Genomic DNA, 20,145 nt, shown 5'->3' with positions numbered 1-20,145 from the left:
TAACATTTTTTGGTCTTGGGAAACTGTTACTTTTCTTTCTTTCTTTTTAAAAAAGATTTATTTATTAGAGAGAGAGAAGGAGAAAGGAAGCACAAGCAGGGGGAGCAGCAGTGAGGGAGAAGGCTCCCCGCTGAGCAGGGAGCACAATGTGGGGCCCAATCCCAGGACCCTGGGATCATGACCTAAGCCAAAGGCAGATGCTTAACCGACTAAGCCACCCAGGCACCCTGGGAAACAGTTACATTTCATGAAAAATGTGTTATTTATGTTAACAATATGAGTCTGTCTTTAAAGTGAGCATTTAAAAAATTTTGTTGTAATTTTACACATTAAATATCGACATGAAATAAACCACACAAATAGAAGCTCTTCAGGGGTTCTAAGTAATTTTATAAAATGTAAATGATCCTTGAGCCCAAAACTTTGAGAACCACTGTTCTTCGGGTTCCTCTCTCCCTGGCCCTCTAGTTCAGCCAGCACCTCACTTCCTTCAGGAACCCCCTTCCCTGAGGGAGCCTAAATTGAGGCACACATTCTCCAGAACCTTTTGTTCAACCTTTTCCATAAGGTTTGGGATTCCCTCTCAATTGCCTAATCTTGGTCATTATCGAGTGCAGCTGATAAAACCTCATCCCTCTCCCAAATCCATCACCCTCGCAGGAAAACACCATAACTACACGATTAAGCACTCAAGACAAAAGACAGATCCAGAGGCTAGGAATGGATGCACAGCAGGACCACTGCTCCAGTCAGAGGGCTTTCCCAGAGGTTTCCACTGACACAATAACTTTAATATAAAAAGGAGCATAGGTGTTTCCTTATCTACAAGCAGTTTCAATAATTAGGAACATTAATTAAATACAGAATTAGCAAAAAATTAAATATTCTAAAACTGTAAGCATTCTGTATTTTAATATCCTTAATTTTTGTTAATAAGGATCCATAATTTTAGAGCCAAAACACATCCAAGATATTATCTATTTCATCTATTTTTACAGATGAGAAACTACTGCTCAAAAAACAAACCAAAAAAAAACACCCAGACTTGCCTTAAAGCCACAAATAACATGCATGGCAAAGCGGGGGAAAAACTCACTGTAGGGAAACAATTCTCTATGGGTCTCTCCAGTGAATGAGACACTAAATGCCCTTTTGGTCTGGAACATCTTTTCAGGGATGTGTGTATAGTGAACCACTTTGAAAGGCAGAGCTATTGTCTTCCTTTTGAGCAAAGTGCAGACTTGCTTAATATCCAGTATAATAATGTCTTTCTTTGGGAGCTAAGGGCAAGTTGGCTTGCAGTCCCGTATTAAAGATAGAGATTTCCTAAATTCAAGACTTCTCAGCTGTGATACAAACCTATTGTGGGCAACACATACAGGTGGGCCTCGCCACATCATCCCCCATGAGATTTGAGGGACACAGGGGAAATGATGCAAAAGAGATGCTCGTACTGTTTGCTGTGCTGTGAGTAATGAAGTCCTTGTGTCTGACCCAAGAGTCTTGTACCTTCCACCAGCATCCATGAAACTGTGTCCAGCTAACCTATTAATTTGCACGTAGGGTACAATCTCAGATCTCACAGTTCCCAACATTCATTAGGCCACAATATACAAGCACAAGAACATGGTAGCCAAATATACTTTTAAAGCAACATTCTATGGCAAAAAAGCAATTAAACTGGCTAGTCTCTGTACTGGGGCACATCCTTTGGAGAAAAATATGGCAAAAACACAGCACAATCTTTGATCTGTAAATTCTACTTCTAGGAATTTATAGCAAGCGTCTTCTTTCAGGTTCCCCAGAAACAGACTTTGAGACAGAATTGTGTGCAGAAGTATTATCGGCCAGGGCTGTTTGGGAGATGCCCCTCTATGGAAATGAGGATGGCAGGACTGGGCAGGAAGAGGTGACCTGCAATGTGGCTACACTAAGGCCTCAGCCCCTATGAGGAGCTCCGGGGGGAGGGGGGGAGGCCTAGAAGGCCCCGCAGGTGTTCCCAGTTGAGGCAAAGCATTCCCTCATCCCCCTCACAGCTCAGGCACTGGCTAGTGGTAGCCCCCCAGGGAAGCTGTGGACTAAAAGTCCTAACCGTCCTCACTGAATTACAGGGCGATAGGGCAGACATCACGGATGGCGACCTCCAGACTTCCAGAGCATCTACACAGCGAAGCCGCCAATTTCGAAGAGAGCAGTAACCCTCTGGAATAATTCAGATACATCAAGGAAAGACTCACAAACACAAAAGAGCAAGAAGGAATGGGCGAATTTCGTAATATTCAAGTATAAGGCAATACACGTGCTAGGAGTGTTTATCGTGCTTTGGGCTTGACCTGCTGGGGTAAAGGCGTCACATACCTTAGCTCATTTACTTCTCAAAACGTATGCGACAGATGTTATCACCATACCCAATACACAGATGACAAAAGAGGAGTCACACACCTTGTCCAAGGTCACAAGTAAGCAAGTGGCAGAGCTGGGCATCAAACACAGATCTGCCGGATTCCAGAGCCCATGCACTTAATTAACTAATCCATTCCTCTGGCTCCCTATTTGGGGTGTTAAAAAACACACACCGTGAAGAAATACCATCCATTTTTCTCTCCAGATCTACTTCTCATGATCTCCCCCCATTCTGTATCCTGGGAGGCTGATTTAAATGTTACACATGGAAGGGGTCCTTTGCAGTCTGGAACCAGGCTTCCTTCCTAAGGGATTACGTCAGGCTGGCTGTGCTCTTTTATGAAGATAGCAGCTCTTGTAAGATGTCTTCAGATTCAGTAACCATTCCCTCCCCTTGACCCTCTGGGCCTGGAGTGGAAATTACTCCCCATACCCCAAGCTTATGCACCGTCCCTGATGGCCTCCCTGTGCCCTACTCTGTTATACTCTCGAATTACCCCATTTGACAGTGTCATCTTTTCCTGCCAACGACTTCATCTAATAGACACATCTATACACAAATAGGCACTGAATGGTGGCAAAGGTGTATTATTTCTTGCTAGGGTCTGACTGCTTGTATCCCCCACAAAATACATATGTTGAAATCTTAACCCCCAGAGATGATGGTATTAGGAGATGAGGCCTTTGGGAAGTAGCTGAAGTCATGAGGGTGGGGCCCTCATAAATGGGATTAGTACCTTACAAAGGAGACTCCACAGAATCCCCTAGACCTGGGGTGCCTGGGTGACACAGTTGGTTAAGCCTCCAACTCTTGGTTTCGGCTCAGGTTGTGATCTTGGCATCATGGAGATCGAGCCCTGAGTCGGCTCTGTGCTTAGCATGGAGTCGGCTTGAGACTCTCTCTCCCTCTGCCCTAACACCCAGCTACCTGCCCTGCTCTCTCTCTCTCTCAAATAAATAAATAAATTTTTAAAAAAGACAAAAAGAAAAGGAACCTCCTAGCCCCTTTCACCAGGTGAGGACACAGTGAGAAGCTGCTGGCTATGAACCAGGGAGACAGCCATCACCAAAACACCACCACAGTAGTGCCTTGATTTTGGATTTCCAGCCTCCAGAACTGTGAGAAATAAATTTCTGTTCTTTGTAGGCTACCAAGTCTGTGGTATTTTGTTATAGTAGCCCAAAAGGATGGAGACATTTGCCTCCCAGGAAAGGAATCTAAAGGTCATTTTTCTGGGAATATGTTATGTTGGGGGGAAAAATACTGAAAACAAGATAGAAACCATCTTGCCCTTCAATAACAATAAGTAAAAAAAAAATCTGGAATACTTTGTGCAAGTTCAGTCAAGGCATAAAATTAAATTATAGATCCTTACCAGTAATGGTCCCTTCCTACACCACCCCGCTCCCAAATCCACACCGTCTCTGGCTTTGTCTTCCCCTTCCTCAGGGCCACCTTGCTTCCTCCGAGAAGCAGCAGAGAAAAGCAAACAAAGAAGCAAGCAGAGAAAACAAAGTACCTTCCTTCCGTATCTCTGGTGGGGCATGCTTTCTATCTTTAGGGAAGGGTATATAGCCTTCCAGAAAAGATCCAGAGAGGTCAGCCAAATGAACAAAGGAATACAACAAAAACAAAACAAAACAAAAAATTATTAGGTAAAGAAAGGAAAAACATAAATGTGCCTGAATAAGCAGCATCTTCCATCATCTGACAAAGTTGAAATAAAACTACCATACCACAGAGCTCACTAAGATAAGAAAAGCACTGAGGAGAAATGGTAGCTTTAAGAATTTAGATAAAAATCAATGGATGATATGAACCTATCACTCCTTCATTCAAAATTATTTCTCAAGCATCAACAACGCTTAGAGATGGAAGAGAAACAGTCTAGTATGGTATCCAGCATTAGCCATGACCAGTTGGCTGACTCTGGGCAAGTTACTCTCTCAAGCTTCAGATTCCTCAGCTATAAAATGGATGGAATGACAGTAGCCAGCTCCTAAGTCTGCTCTGAGGATTAAATAATTAAGAGATTTTAAATGCTTAGCTCAGTTCCTGGCACATGTTATAGACTCAATAAATGTTAGTTAAGGTGACTGGTATTAAAAGCAGTAAAAATTAAAAGAAAAAAGAAAAGAAACACACCCTAAACTCTTGACTTGCTTTTAAGAACTCTACTATTCAAACAAAACTGGAGAGGCCTAAAGTACACACCTTCCAACTTAATCTTCAAACTTAATGTGACAGGGAGCATACCGCAGATTCTCATAAAAGCTCCCCAGTTATTACCAGAGATGAATGGGCTAGATTCCTTTATTCATTATAGAAAAAGAACAACGTTATAAATGAGGGCCAGTAAAAATGTATAAATCCAAGTAGAACTTATATAGATTTAATAATTTTAGAAAACTATTTGCAAAGCTAATTCAAGAAACTGAAGAGATACTATTTTATAGGCTTTGTGGTCACTGGAACGATGAGTCCCATTTATAGGGATTTCCCTCTGAAGGCCCAAAGCATCATTAATATAATTTCTAATTAACCTACTCTTTTTCTTTAAGCTCTGGCAAATCCAAATACCAGTGCTCTTCACTAATGATTTTCTTTTCTTCCTCTTCTAGTTGTTTCTTGGTCTCCGAGTCCAGTCCCCTTTGCATGAACTGTCAAAACAAAACAAAATCAGTGTCAGCAACTAGTTTTCTCAACTTAGAGTTGAGGAAAACTCAAATGACTTTATTCCTCCATGTGCTTTCCCTCATTTCTCCAGGAATACTATCTCAGGGGTGAGGGTGGAGGTGCTGAGACCAAAGCAGCTTAGCTCTGCCCTTGAGAACGTCACACCAGACTAGCAGGGAGCCCACTAGAGCACACAAAAAAGTAATGTGGACTTCCTTCAGGAGACTTCGGAAAGATCTTTACCGTACTTTAGTTTGTCTAATTTAACAAAAACAAACAATAAAAAAACTGTATTAGGTAAGTAGCTCATAAATGTTTCAGTTTTACATAGTAGCCAGTGGGGAAGGGCTAAGACAAAAGATACAGATCCGGACAGGCAGGCAGAGACGGAAAGTGAGAGGAGCAGAAATAGGAGAGACTCAATACTTTCTGAATCTCTTGATGACCCACGGAGCCCACTGGTCTCTGTACCTGCTGATCTTGGTCTGGAATGCCTTTTCTCATGCTCCTCCACCTGGGCAACTCCTAGCCCTTCTGATATATAGGAAAAGCTACTCCATCTCTGTGAAATCATCTCTGACACCTGCAAGCCAAACTGGCATTTCTCTCCTAGATGCTTCATATGACATCCTGAAACAGTCTCACCACACTTTAATTTCTTGAGCACCTGTCTCTTCTGAAGACCCTGAGGGCAGGGACTTTGTCTAGATTGTCTCCTTGCTCAGTTTCAGCGTGATGAATGATATGTAGTAAAGGGTCTGTAAACACAGACCAAAGCAAAGCTGTATCCATAAACCTGCTCTTCACGTATATTTGTTCTCTGAAAGACTGATTACCTCTGCGGCTGCTCTTTATTCTAAAAAGTGCAGAAGCTCAACTCAAAATAGGCCAGTAGAGAAATCAGCAGTCTAGCTGCTAGTCTCTTCCCTCCATAAACAGTATTTCCTCCGGGGACCAGTGAACACAGCAAAATGATAGAATATTAATAAGGAAAAAATAAATTCAGAAAACATCCAGGAGCCTCCAGAAGTTAGCTCTAGAATTTCACTAGTTTCCATTTATCCTTATTTCTTTCCCTTGTCCAAGCTCTATATTACTTTTCCCTCCCTTCCAACCCTTCCAAAAACACAAGCATTTTTAGGCATAAGGGCTTTACCAATGAATACTAAATGAAATGACGAAACTTGAAAAACATTTACAAATAAAATACAGTGATAACATCCAGTTCTGATGAGAATGTGGTGTGACTGGATCACTCATACATTGCTGGTGGGAATATAAAATGGTACAACCTCTGCGGAAAACAGCTTGACAGTTTCTTATCCAACTAAACATGCACTTACCATACAACCTAGCAATTGTCCTCTTGAGCATTTATTTCAGAGAAATGAAAACTTACGTTCACTCAAAAACTCATACAGGAATATTCACAGCAGCTCTATTTGTTAATAGCCAAACACTGAAGACAACCAACATACTCTTCAACAGGTGAATGGTTAAGCCCTATGATAGTTCCATAGCATGGAATACTACTCAGCAATAAAAAAGGGAAGGAGCTATTGATATCCAACAACTTAGATGGAACTCAGTGAATTATGCTGAGTGAAAAAAAGCCAATCTCACAAGTTTACATATTGTACAATTCCATTAATAGAACATCTTTAAAATAACAAAATTGGGCACCTGGGTGGCTCAGTTGGTTAAGTGTCTGCCTTCACCTCAGGTCATGATCCCAGAGTCCTGGGATCGGGTCCCGCATAGGGCTCCCTGCTCCTCATGGTGATGAAACAGTTTTGTATCTTGAATGTGGTGGTAGTTACATAAATCTGCACATGATAAGCTGTATGGAAAGATCACACACACACACGAGTAAAATGGTGACATAAAATGGTGGCTCTGTGAATTGTACCACTGTCAATTTCCTGGCTTTGCACCGTACTCTAGCAATAGAAGACAGGGAGTGAAGGGTACATAGGATCTCCCTGTACATTCTTTGCAACTTCCTGTGAATCCATCATTATTTTAAATAAATGTAAAGGAAATGTTTACACTCTATCTAAAGTGTTTTGTAGTCTTCATCCTTTTACCTGTGTCTCTATCCTCACCCAGGAAAGAACTGGCAGTTTCTGGAATGCATATCCTGTACTTCCCAATCTTTCTGCCTCTGCTACTCAACATGTTTCCATTTTCTTCCTGGCAAAATATCCACTTGTAAAGGCCCAGAGCACATGTCCTTTGGGCCCTCCTGACTGTTGTTTGGCCAAGCTCTTCACAGACCTGTTCCCATAAAAGAACATCTTTCCCTACGTCTAAGAGCCTTATACGCACTGGCTTATTGTTCATTATGTTTCTTCTGTGTCTCCCAAAAGACAGAGATTCTGAACGGCAGACTATGTCTCTTGTTCATCTTCTATACTAGTACTCAGGCTGCAGCAGATATACAAGAGTCACCGATATACAGGCTCTGCGCTGAGGGAGCCCGACCCTGGCCGACCTGAGCCCAAGGTAGATGCTCAACTGACTGAGCTACCCAGGTGCCCCTCAGAAAACCTTTGCTGAACTCTTGTATATCCACTGCAGCCTGAGTACCAGATGCACCAGTGCTCAGCGGAGAGCCTGCTTCTCCCTCTCCCTCTGCTGCTCCTCCTGCTTGTGTGTTCACTCTTTCTCTCTCTCTGTCAAATAAATAAATAAAAATCTTTAAAAAAACAAAGGTTCTCTGAATGTAAATCCAGACTTGTCTTATTCTCCCAGACTCTCTTTCTTGGATGGTTCTTTAAACCCAGATGCCTCATTTCATCACTTATATTCTTGGTGATACAACTCACCAATCCTACCCAACTGCCTTTTTATCTCCTATTTTTAGTCAAGTAAGTATTATTTATGGCATACAAAATAGCTATATATGTCTGTGTGTGTGCACGCACGTGCGTGTATTCTGTACACATGGAAAGGCTAGAACACCCTATGAATATGAATCAAGCAACTCCAGATTTAGCAATCCAATTCTCCTGACTCTACAGCATCTAAGAACTCTCTGTTAAAGCTTAGTGACTTGGCTTTACTCACAAGTGAGGGCCTACAGCAGGTATCACAAATTACAGTCCTTAGGCTGGACATCAATTGCTGTAAATAAAGTTTTATTGGAACAAAGATATGCTCATCTGGTTCTGAGCTACAATGGCAGAGGTGAGTACGTGCAACAGTGACTGGCCCACAAGCCTAAAGTGTTTATTATCTGTCCCTTTACAGAAAAAGTTTACCAACTCCTGTCTTAAGAGCCCCAAAGAGCTAAAATCACAAAGAAGTGCCCTCTCTACAGTCATTCCATTACACTGACAGAAATACCACCTACATCCTTCACTCTCTACTTCCCATCAGGATCACCCTCCAGTTCCCAACAGGTGACCAAGGCAGAGGATTTCACGTACACTTGAAAACAAATGTATTAGTATTAAATTCTCAACTCTCAACTCTCTGAACAGCTACGGTTACAGTGGACACAGCAACCTAATGCAGTGCTCCATTCATTCTCACAGGACACTCCTCTATCTGTATATATATTATTTCCTGCTGTCCTGCCAGTAAGTTCTTTCTCATCAATGACTGAAGCTGCTAACCCAACTAGAAAATCTGTGTAATATTTCCCCCCCTCCTTTGCTTCCAAAGTCCTGTTGAGTCTTCCCCCCACTGGGGTAGGGGTTGATACTTTTAAGGTAACTTCTTCCTTCCTAACTCTTTAGTCAGATCTTTGGTCTGAGTCCTAATCACTCAGGCACATCTTCATTTGATCTGCCTGCTTTGCTAATCCAACCCAATCCTCTGATTATAAACCATAAGTCAAAAGAAGACTCTGTTGGGTAAAAATTGAAATTTTGCTAATATGTATGAAAGAAGTACCTTAGAAACCATAAGTTACATGATTTACCCTACACCCTCACTCACCCTATCCATCCCTAGTTACACCCTAGCTCAACTCCAAATCTGGCACATGCAACATTTACTCTCCAATCTTTCAGAACATTATTTACGCCTTGCTTCCTTTTTTCTGGAAATTATTCTCTAAACATGACATCTAACACTGTGCTGTAGTGTTCAGCGACAAGCAGTACAGAGTAGCAGTTAAGAGCAGGGGCTTTGGAGCCAGATTGCCTGAGTCTGGTTCTGTCTACACTACTTGTGAGCTGTGTAACTTTGGGCAAGTTACTTACTTGTCTGTTTCAGTGCTTCAGCTCTAAGAGAGGTGTAATAACTGTTATCTACCTCAGAGTTATCAGGTGGATTTTACGGGCTGATATATGCAAAGCACTTAGAACAGCTGTCTGGCACCTACCAGAAACTATAAATGTTTGCTATTATTATTATTATTCAAGTTTTTAAGGCCTGGTTGTTTCCCATGTTTTAATTTCTGCATTCCTTTTTATCTACCCTTGTCTTGTTTTTTTTTTTCACTTTGAAATTATTTGTGAAATTGATTCGATTTAGAATCTAAAAATCAATTTTGCTTAAAGTCCATGACATTCATTTTAACTGTTCTAATTCTATTCCCACCGCCACTGCGACCAGATCATCAGAACTTCTAACTTGCTCTTTCTGAACGCAATTTTGTCACTTGTCAGGTCTTTCTCTCACCAACGTATTCTCCAGAGGGCAGTTAAAGTAACTTTGAAAATTAAGAAGGACAGCTAAGATGCTGTTACCCGTGCTCAATCGCTTCCCCATGTTCACAAAATAAAGGAAAAAAAAAATTCTTAATCTGGCCTAAAATTCCTCACGTGGCCACTAGCTACTTTTCCAGGCCCACTTTTTGCTACTTGCCTTCCAGACATACTGAATTATCTTTAGTTCTTGGAAATCCCAAGGGATTTCTTGGATTTTTGCGTCGCAGACTTCTGAACTCGCTTTTCCCTGGGTTTACGTTGCCTTGAGGCCACCCTCCCACCTACCCTTCAATCTCTACTTTAGGGCCACTTCCCACAGAAGCCAAGTAAGTTCCCGGGGCTTCCGACGCTCCGAGCATCACCGCACTCAGTGCCCCGGCATCCTGCTTGCTTACGTGTCTCTTTTTCCTATCCCACCGCAGGCTGTATGAGGGAATCCGCCGGATTTATAATCCAGTTCCCAGTGCCTGAGGCAGAGCAAGCGCTAAGTGAATGAATGAATGCCCAAGCTGGAGGCCCTCCGTGGCTTCCCTGGTGCCCCCGCGCGTCTGCCGCGTCGGACCCTGCCAGGTCGGGAAGCCCAGGTACCCCTGTTGCCCGGCCCGCCTCCCCGGCGTCCCCGCACCTTCATGCGCAGCAAGTTCTTGGACAATTTCGTCTTGCGCTCGGCCGCCATATTGGCTCCTGCTCGGAGCCGCGCTCCAGCACTAGCCCCCGCTGCGCACGCCCACTGCTGCGTGCGTCGTGGCGTCGTCTCACGCAATTCACGTCGTCCCGCCCCGTGGCTCCGCCCCCGTTTCTCGCGCCTTGGCGCGTCCCCGGATCTCCGCGCGTCGCTTCGGGGAGCCCTCGCCTCACGGAGGAGCTCGGGGTAAGGACACGCAGGGGTGAGAGCCACTTGACGTGGGGAGGGGACCGTCTAAAGAGGCCTCATTCGGAGGAGGCCCGAGTTCTGGCCCCTGGGAGCGGCCGGTGGCGAGTCCCGCCGCGCGTCGCCGACCCAGCGGAGCTGGTGAGACCTTTGAGACGCTCGCCGCACTGTCCCGGTTGGACCGCGTCTGACACGCGTTTGCGTCGCGGACGGCGGGCTTCCCGGCCCCCGCACCACGGCCCGCGTAGCCGTTTCTCCCACGTTGAGGACACTGAGGCCTGCGAAGGCTGCTCCGCTGGCCGGGGAGTCGGAGGGAGGGAGGCGGGTGCAGACCCGGGCAGTCCGGGCTCCGGAAATGCGATGGAAAACCGTGCTGGAGGCACCGTTTGCGGCCGTGTGCGCGTCTCCGACTCTGAGGTTCTGCGAAACAGCCCGAGACGAACCCACGGGCACGAGGACGGGCGGCCACGTGGCCCAGAGAACTGGGGAGACGGGAGCTTCAGTGCTGCGCGGCCCACCCGAAGACGACGTCCACACCGTTCGCAGGAGGGTAGCGGGCCTGAGGCCGTGCCAGCGGCTGGCTGCCCCACGCCGCGTTCTTGGCGCTGGCTCACAGCTCGGGACGCTGTGTTGTCACGTCCTTAGGGACCCTGAGGCCTGCGGAGGGAGGTTAAGGCACGTACCCGCGTTCGCACGGCTGATAAGTGTGAGAGCCCAGAGCCAGAAAACTCGGTGAAGAAAAAAAAAAAGCAAACCATAAAACCCCCCCCAAATCATGGCCCTGGCCTGGCAGGTGTTCTCAGTGGCGTCCCTAAAGTCATTATGATATGGTAAGTGGTTATTGGAGCTCGCTCATAACTAAGTGTGAGACACTGGGCCACAGCCGTGCGTAAAGACACGCGACCTCCCTTCCCTGCCGCTGACCTTCATGGTGAGTGCCATGGAAGAAAGAAAATGATGGGATACGGTGACTTGTAGGGTTACTTTGGGTAAGGTGGTCCATGGTGGCCCTGGTCAGGTGATCGTGCTAAGGCTTAAAAGTTGAGAAAAACCTATTCTGCGAAGAGTTGAAGAAGGGATAGCAACTGAAAGGTCCTGAAATGAGAACAAGACAAGAGTTGTCATAATTTTCCAAGTGGGAGCAATAGAGGTAATCATGTTGGGGGTTGAATTGTGTCCCTCCAAAATTCATCAGAGTTTTGTATTGGATTCTGACTGTATTTGGAGAGAGGGTCTTTAAAAAAGTGATTAAGTTAAAACGAGGCCCTTAGGGTAGGTCCTAATCCAGTCTGACTGGTGTCTCTCTAAGAGGAAGAAATTAGACACAAGGAGACCCCAGGGTTGCATGCATCCAGAGGGAACACTGTGTGACAAGGACGTAGAAGATGGCCATCTACACACAAGGAGAGTGGCCTCAGAAGAAATCAGTTCTGCTGACACCCTGATCTTGAACTTACAGCCTCCAGAACTGTGAAAATAAAGTTTTAAGCCACCTGGTCTGTACTGTTTCATTATGGTAGCCAGAGCAAACTAATACACCACATAATTAGCGATAGATAACAATTATAATAATAATAACCCTGTAAGAAAAGTATGGGGTTCATGAGCGGGTATAGCAAAGGCACCTAAACCTTTCTGGCCTGGAAAATGGAGGGACTGTTAGAGGTGTGACATTGTAGTTGAGATCTGAAAGGGGACAATTTAGCCTCAGGAATAGCCTTCCAATCAATCTTAGTTTTGTGCTGCCATCACTTCCATGCATACATGGACACATTTGTAGGAGTTCTGACAATACTAACTCCATCTTGTTCATGTTTCCTTAGTGACCTCTCTTGGGGTTATATGTCCCAGGCCCCTTGGAGATGAATATACATACCTTAGAAATGCCCACAAAGGCTGGGATGAGGAGAGGCTTGTTTGGCGTCTCATTAATTTGTTAGAGATGATGTAGTTTCTCCCCTTCTTGACACGGGTGGTGCCATTAGGTAACTGAAGGTTAGCTGTCAGGTGTGTGCAAGCCCTTTGAGGTGCGTTTGAACCCTTTGATCTCAGTACACTGCCCTTCTGCATGTCTCTTCCCTGTGCAGCTGCTGCAGATTGTTCTCTGCCCAATCCCCCATGTCAGTAAGTTACCCTGAATGAAACTCTGTGTAAACTGTATGGAGTGACCTGCTTCGTTTTCCAGTCTCAAAGTGCCTTCTCAATTTGGGGGATACTTTATTGTGTCTGCTCCACCTTCTAACAACATTTCAACCTGCAAAACTGAAATTCTGTACCCATTAAACATTAATTCCCCATTCTCTCCTCCTCTGTAACTACCATTCTGTTTTTTATCTCTGAATTTGACTTCTGTTTAGAATTTTGAAAGAAGTTCTGTGGGGGCAGAGGTGAAGAAGTGACCCAGTCTGCTCTCTACATCCAGGAAACTGCCTGACTATGAACTAGATCTTGAAGGATGAGCATATGTCTTGACAACTTAAGAGGAAAACAATTCCTGGCAGAAATAAGAGCATATGTACATCAACTAAGGATGCTAGGAGCTCCACACCTTCCCTATGGACCTCTTGTTACCAGTCTACTTGCACACTGGATTCTGATTCATTTTCATGAAACAGTGGCTTCATCATGTCACTCTCCAACTCCAAAATTTATAAAACTTATTGTCTGAGGGATAAAGGTCAAATTCTTCAACCTGATACTCAAATTTCTACATTTTTATTTGACAATGGAAATACTTAAAACTAGTCACCAAAGGCTCTTCCCACCCATCAAAATGTAATAAATGAGAAGTGACTTAAGAGTAGTAATGTAATTTTAACTTTGAATTAAACCACCTGACTGGAAAGATAACTCCTTGATAGCTCTTTGCTACTAAATTATAGAATACAGAAGATGACTCTCACACTCAATAATGTGTTGACCTGTTTCAGTTACAAAGTCAAGGAAATGTCATTTTGGGGGAAGAGATACTTCTGTAGGTCTTCACACAATTCTGAATCCGTTCATAATGGAATTTGTTGGAAGTGTGAAAACTTCCCAATTCTTCCAGTTACTAGATACATCAAGAAAAGGTCCCCTGAGTCTCTTCACTCTTGTAGCAGATCTAAGACTGCAGCCCAATACAGTAAGCTTAGTCGTATATAGCTACTGAGCACTTGAAATGTGGCTATTGTGACTGAGGAACTGAATATTTAATTTTAGTTAAATTTTTTTTAAAAAAAAGATTTTATTTATTTATTTGACAGAGAGACAGGGAGAGAGGGAACACAAGCAGGGGGAGCGGGAGAGGGAGAAGCAGGCTTCCTGCTGGGCAGGGAGCCAGATGCGGGACTAGATGCCAGGACCCTGGGATCACGACCTGAGCCGAAGGCAGATGCTTAATGACTAGGCCACCCAGGCGCCCCTAATTTTAGTTAAATTTAAAAACGAGTAGTGTAAAATATTTTCTCATTATACACATTTTAGTTTTGGGAGGGCTACATTTCACTTTAACCTTTGAAAATTTAGTGTCCAAGTTGAGGTGAGCTATACATGTAAAATACGTGGTACGTTTCAAAGACTCGGAACAACAGAACAAAATGTCTCGGTGTTTTTTTATATTGATGATGTTGAAATAATAGTTCATATGTCTTGCTTTAAATAAAATATAGCATTAAAATTAATTTCATCTGTTTCTTTTTTTTTAATGACACCATGATAAAATTTAAAATTACATGGATCACATTTCTTCCTCTCTATTAGTTTTTGTTCTTTTGCAACTATCAAAAATTGATAATGGCTTATTAAATGGGGATTTATTAGAAGGATACTGGATAGTTTCTAGACGTCATGGTCTGAGAACAAGGCCAAGTTAAATGGTCAGAAACCAGGGCAGCCCAAGGATCTCAGAAGCAGGAATTAACTTAGTGCCACTGCAACAATGACAAACACCAACTGATTTCTCTGCTCTTAGGACACTCAGGCTTTCAAAGTCTAAGAGTCAAGACCTGATTATAGTTCTTGTAGGACTACAAAATGGGGGAGGGTAATTCTTTAAAGAGAAACTGGGTGCTGTAACCCACAGAAGAGATAATGTTTGTAATAGCCAAAACAGCAGTGTCAAATACAAATACCCATTTGAGGCAAGAAGGAAGAGAGTTCTGTTGACATAGCCCTGAGGGACAAATTATTGGTAGAGCCTCAGTTGGGAGAAACTCAAATCCAACATCAAATCTACTCTTACTGCTCACCTGGTTCATTTGATAATCTAGTGTTTATTGGCTGCCTTTTATATGCAAATTGTGACTAGGTCAACCTGCTAAAAAAAATCTAATTTGTATAATAACATCCTTTTTGCTCTTAGATTTAGTTACTTACCAAGTCCTGTTATCAATTACTTGTTTGTGGATATCTTGGTTTAATTAGAACTTAGTGCTGAAAGTTGCCTTACAGGACATACAGGTGAATAGTTCCTAAATATTGGTTAGATGTAGTTATGACAGAATTATCAGGAAAAATTAAAACACATCGAAACAAAAAATCATCCTTATTCCTGGGTGATTTTGATGATCAGTCAGGATTTGGACACTGCTGAGTTAGATGAATCTCCTAATTGTGTATACTGAATTGCATCAACTCAGTCAGGATTCAGGTTGTGAACTTCCCATTTAGCATTTTTATTGTGCCCCTGTTCATCCTTTTTCCATTGTCACAAGCCTATCCTTGAACTTAATGGCTAAGTCTTACTACTTTATGATTGTGTGATAGATAGGCTCCTATTTTTTATACCCCCTGTCTTTTTCATTCTTTAATAAATATTTTTGAGCATCTGTTTTGTTCCTGGCCCTTTGATAGGTGCTACCCCTCCCCTGAGGATATGCAACAGACAAGATATAGGTCCTAAAGACTTAGAGATATGAGTTATGGCAGGGAACCTAATCTGGCTTTGAGGAGCTTGGAGAGCCTTCCTTGGGGAAGTGACATCTACGCTGAGATCAGAAAGGGAAAGGGCTGAGAGGAGTGAAGGAGTGTTTCAGTGAGGTGGAAAGGGGTTTGAATGATGCCTATGGTATAAGTGACAAGCCTGGAGAGGCAAGCTAGGGCCGGATCTCTAAAGACCATATGTTAAGTCAGGATTTTCAAAGACACTGTGAAGCTATTGAACTGTTTTGAGAAGAAAGACACTTTAAAATTGTACAATAGAATTATGTTATTCTTGAGATCACTCTGGCTGAAGAGGAGTAGGGAAATGGAGAAAGGAAAAACAAAAGTCATCTCAAAAATTCTTTTAGATTACTCTTACTCATTTCTTCTAGATTAATTTCTTTTTTAAACTAGTTAATCCTATTATGAGATAAAATCCGGGCTGATGGTCTAGGCTTCCTATACCTGTCATCTAGCCTTATTTCTTAGCCCTCCCTGTCTTGTATACCTCAATTTAGTGTCCTCTAGCTAAACCGATCTAGACAGTGTGCCTCCAAACATTCCACATTTACCACCCCCCCGCATGCAAATATTTGTACTGCCTTCTATTTCTGGAACGATGCCTGGAATAATGTCTTTCAGCTTTTCAAATCCTGCCCATCACTCAGAACCCAATTCAGATTTCGCCTTCCTCTTAACATCAACTGAAAATGATCATTTCCTTTTTCATTTCAAATGATGATAGGGCTGTTTTATAGTTTCAGTGTTTAGTTATACACTACCTTTTATTGTTACCTAACATGACGGCAGGTGCAGGAGGACAGTTCTGAGTTTTATAGTTATCTGAATCTTTCATAGCTTCAAGCAGTTAATATACTTAATAGATACTTATTGAGTGGATAAGTGAAAACTGCTCTTTAAAATGGGTAAGACAGCATCTTTAAAATTATTCACACTCTTTAATAACATGTAAGCCCCAGAATGCGTAACCAATTCTATCTAGCTGAATTGACATTTAAAAATTTTTTTTTCATTTTACAAAACAAAACAAAACAAAAAAATAATGAAAGGCCAAGGATGTGGTAATGAAACCAGGTTATTTTCCTGTACTAATTCTATTCAAAATATTCTGTTCAGTTAAAAGATACATCTTCAGACTTTTGTGGAAGTTTCCAAAGAAGCCAGTTGCCATGGGGATTATGAAAAGGAAAAAATTTAAAAATATGACCAATTTATACAAATGAAGCCACCATGTCCAAACCTGAAAGAAAAAAGACCTTTTTGAAGGATGGAGGAAGTCTTCAGAAAGAAAAAGAATGTGGAAATAAAGTATTAGGGAAACATGTATGATTGTGGAAGTCAAGCCACAGCTAAGATGGATGTTTATTTTTCCCAAGGGGAAATTGTGTGTTTACTACTTATAAGGAGGAACAAAAGAAAGGTCTTAAAGCAGAGAGCTGTAGGCACTAGTCTTTTTTACCCATGGCAAGTTCTTTTTACTCAAAAAAGGAGAGATCAGGTTATAGAAGTCAAAGTTGAAAAGGAGGCTGTTGGGAATTTGAACCAAACCATTTGCGCTAGGAAAAAAACCAAAAAAACCCCCAAAACAACTCCCTTTAAATAAACTTTATATCTTTTGAATTGTTTTAAGAAAGATAAGTGTCTTTGATGGTGAGGCATTAAAACTTACAATCTCTTTCCTTTATTGGATATGCCTGCAGTTGTTTCTTTGTTTTGTTTTTCTCCATTTCATGAGAAGGTTTGACCATGATCTACTTCCATCATTGGGTGGCAGCCTAAATTGCAACCCCTTAAGAAGTGAATTCATCTTTGGCATTGGGTTCTGTGAATTTGACCTTACAAATGACAACTTTGCACAGATGTTTTTAAATGAAATGTTGAATAAAATTTTCCTCTTCTGTCTGACAAGAATGTGTGTGAGACAGAGAGCAAGAGAATACAACAAAGCTAAGAAAATACCTAGTGACCAGTGACCATGTCTGGAAGAAAATCTTCTCTTCCATTAAGCCATTTTGCTCCTGCACACCTACTCTCAACAGCTCAAGAGCCACCAAACCCTCTTAACTCTGAGAGGATCAAATGAGACAATATGTGAAAATACCTTACCAAATGTACAAAGCTGTGTAGATGTGAAGGATGGTAATTACAGCATGAATGCAGGTTGGTTTTCTAGCACTTTTATTGGCATGGTTGCTTTTTAAATGGAGTAGACTGTATGAATTAGCAAACACAAACCCAAATCTATAAAAATTATTGCACCTCTTTAAAGTTCACTTAAACCCGAATCTAAGATCTCATACTTCTGGGCTGGCAGGAATTAACTAAATATTTATTAGTGCTCTCCTGGCCCAAATATTGTGCAAAGTTTCAGGGTCTTAAATGCTGCTGAAGCATAGGTAAAAATTCCTCTGGTCACTGATCATTAGGTCTCACTGGATAATAGGGAGATGGCCATTGTTCAGCCAGCTTGGTCATTTTAGATTCTGCTCCTCCACAGTTTATAGTCCATACTTGGTGTTCAAAAATCTTTGAAAGGACTAGGGGTCAAGTGTCAACCTCTTTGAGTGCACCTCACAGATCCTTCCTTTCCTTTCCAGATTCTGGGTCTCACTGGGCCTTCTGAATCCTGACCTCTTTCCAATACCGAGAAAACTTTAACTCTTCCTTTTTTTGTCCTAGAACTCTGGCTATCCCATCTTTCTCCAGGCCACATAGATATACCTCTTTAGTCAGCGTAGGCTTTGACAAAAGTCAGGAAGAGCTGTAGAAAACACGCCAACTTCTGCTCTGTGCCCTACTAGGTAGTAAGGGCTTGGTTGCCTTCTTGGAACTATTGATGTTTGTGTAGAGCAAAACAGAAACTAAAAACTCAAAACATTATTCTGCTCCTCTGGCAAAATAAAGGCTTTCTCTTGGCTTCAGCAGCGCAGAATTTTGGTGAGTGCATTCTGGATTGAATGTGTCCTGTCTGGGTGAACAGAGCACACATTATCTTCTTGATTTCTTGATTCTACATAGACTAGAGAAATGTTTTCCTTTTTTCATCCAGCTGCAATAATTCCAATGTAACAGAAAAGGGAAAACACTTCCTCATTAACTCTAAAAAGCAATAATTATAATAGTTTATAATTTACACTTGTTGATAAATACCTCCCATAACATTAGTGAACATTGCTTCTCTGGGTTGGTTATTGTATTTGGATTTTTATAGTAACATTCAAACTACAAGGAAGCTAAGTTGCTTTCATTTGTGCTGCTTAGGGGATAGGCATTAGGAATGATTAATTTTGTTGATTAATCTAATCAGAAATTAATTGCTATGGGGCACCTGGATGGCTCAGTCAGTTAAGCCTCTGACTCTAGATTTCGGCTGGGGTCATGGTTTCAGGGTATGAGATCAAGCCCGGCTTGGGGCTCCGAGCTCAGAGGGGAGTCTGCTTAAGATTCTGTCCCTCCCTCCCTCTGCCCCTCCCCACCATGCTCTCTCTCTTGCTCTCATTCTTTCTCTAAGATAAATGAATAAATCTTAAAAAAAAAAAAAGAAAAAGAAATTGGGGCACCTGGGAGGCTCAGTCAGTTAAGCAACTGACTCTTGGTTTCGGCTCGGGTCATGATCTCAGGGTCTTCAGATCGAGCCCCACGTTGGGCTCTGAGCTCAGCGTGGAGTCTACCTGTCTCTCCCTTTGCTCCTCCCTGCTCTCTGTCTCTCTCTCTGGAATAAATGAATAAAATCTTTAAAAAATTAATTGCTGTAAATTGAAAATATAGCTCTTTGGCATTTAGTAGATCAATTTTAAGGATAGAAAATAATAAAAATTTTTTTATTATGGAAAACTTTAAAATACTCAAAAGTACAGAGAATAGGAGTCTAACATTCATATACTCAACAACCAGCTTTATTATCAACTCTTGGCCAATCTTGTTTTATTTATGTCCCCCAAATTTCCTTCTCTCCATCCCTCTTCCAATTATTTTGAAGCAAATCCTAGGCATCATATATTTTATCTGTAAAAATTTCAGTAGGTATCTCTAAATGGTAAGAATGTAAAAAAAAAAACACAACATAATCACAATGCCATCATCATACTTATAAGTTAAACAATGATGTAAGAAAACTTTATTCTGATTTTCATCATTTATCTTATTTGTTTTCTTAAAATTTAATATTAAATTTATGTCAACAGTATAAATCTAAACATATTAACATATCCTGAAAGATATCCAGGATATGTTGTCAAGTGAAAGAGCAAGTCATAGAATAATTTTTATAACAGGCTTAATTTGTATTTTAAAAATTATAAATAACTATATTTTTGTTTAAACATGTAAAAGGATTAGAAACATACCTCAAGCCAAGAACTGTTGTTACTTTTTAAAGTAAGAATAATCAGGGTTGGTATTGGGGATGGGAAAAGGACTTTCACTTCTAACCTATTCTTTAGTAGTTTTTATTTTAAAAAAATGCATATTACTTTTGGAACTAAATTTTCAAAAAAGAATTTATGAAAGGAAGAATTTAAAAATAAATTATGTCAACATGTAAAATGAGAGACATTCTTAGGTCAGGATGTCCTGTCCAGATATTGTCTCTCAGTTGAATAATCTTACTC

At 41.8% G+C, this 20,145-nt stretch overlaps 2 protein-coding genes across 3 annotated transcripts in view; one reads left to right on the top strand and one right to left on the bottom strand.

Moving 5' to 3' along the window:
* Positions 1 to 10,521, bottom strand: part of MPHOSPH6 (M-phase phosphoprotein 6) — a 28,220-nt gene extending 17,699 nt beyond the window's left edge. Inside the window, exons 1-3 of one of the 2 annotated variants that reach the window (XM_036084943.2) lie at positions 10,367 to 10,469; positions 6,764 to 6,920; positions 4,952 to 5,064 (exon numbers count right to left, since the gene is read on the bottom strand). In XM_036084943.2, the coding sequence (XP_035940836.1) occupies positions 4,952 to 5,061 (110 nt within the window). In that variant the 5' untranslated portion in view covers positions 5,062 to 5,064; positions 6,764 to 6,920; positions 10,367 to 10,469. Of the gene's footprint in view, positions 1 to 4,951; positions 5,065 to 6,763; positions 6,921 to 10,366 lie in introns of both variants that reach the window. The other variant, XM_036084942.2, reaches the window with a different exon arrangement.
* A 7-nt stretch (positions 10,522 to 10,528) lies between these two features.
* CDH13 (cadherin 13) overlaps positions 10,529 to 20,145 on the top strand; it is a 1,400,946-nt gene continuing 1,391,329 nt past the window's right edge. Inside the window, exon 1 of the mRNA XM_078063200.1 lies at positions 10,529 to 10,612. The gene's annotated coding sequence lies outside the window, so the exon portion shown is untranslated. The remainder of the gene's footprint in view (positions 10,613 to 20,145) is intronic.

This window comes from Halichoerus grypus, chromosome 15, assembly GCF_964656455.1.
Source record: "Halichoerus grypus chromosome 15, mHalGry1.hap1.1, whole genome shotgun sequence".
NCBI lineage: Eukaryota > Metazoa > Chordata > Mammalia > Carnivora > Phocidae > Halichoerus > Halichoerus grypus.
The sequence above is the reverse complement of the archived record's forward strand: the minus strand, read 5'-3'. Positions and strand labels throughout refer to the sequence as shown.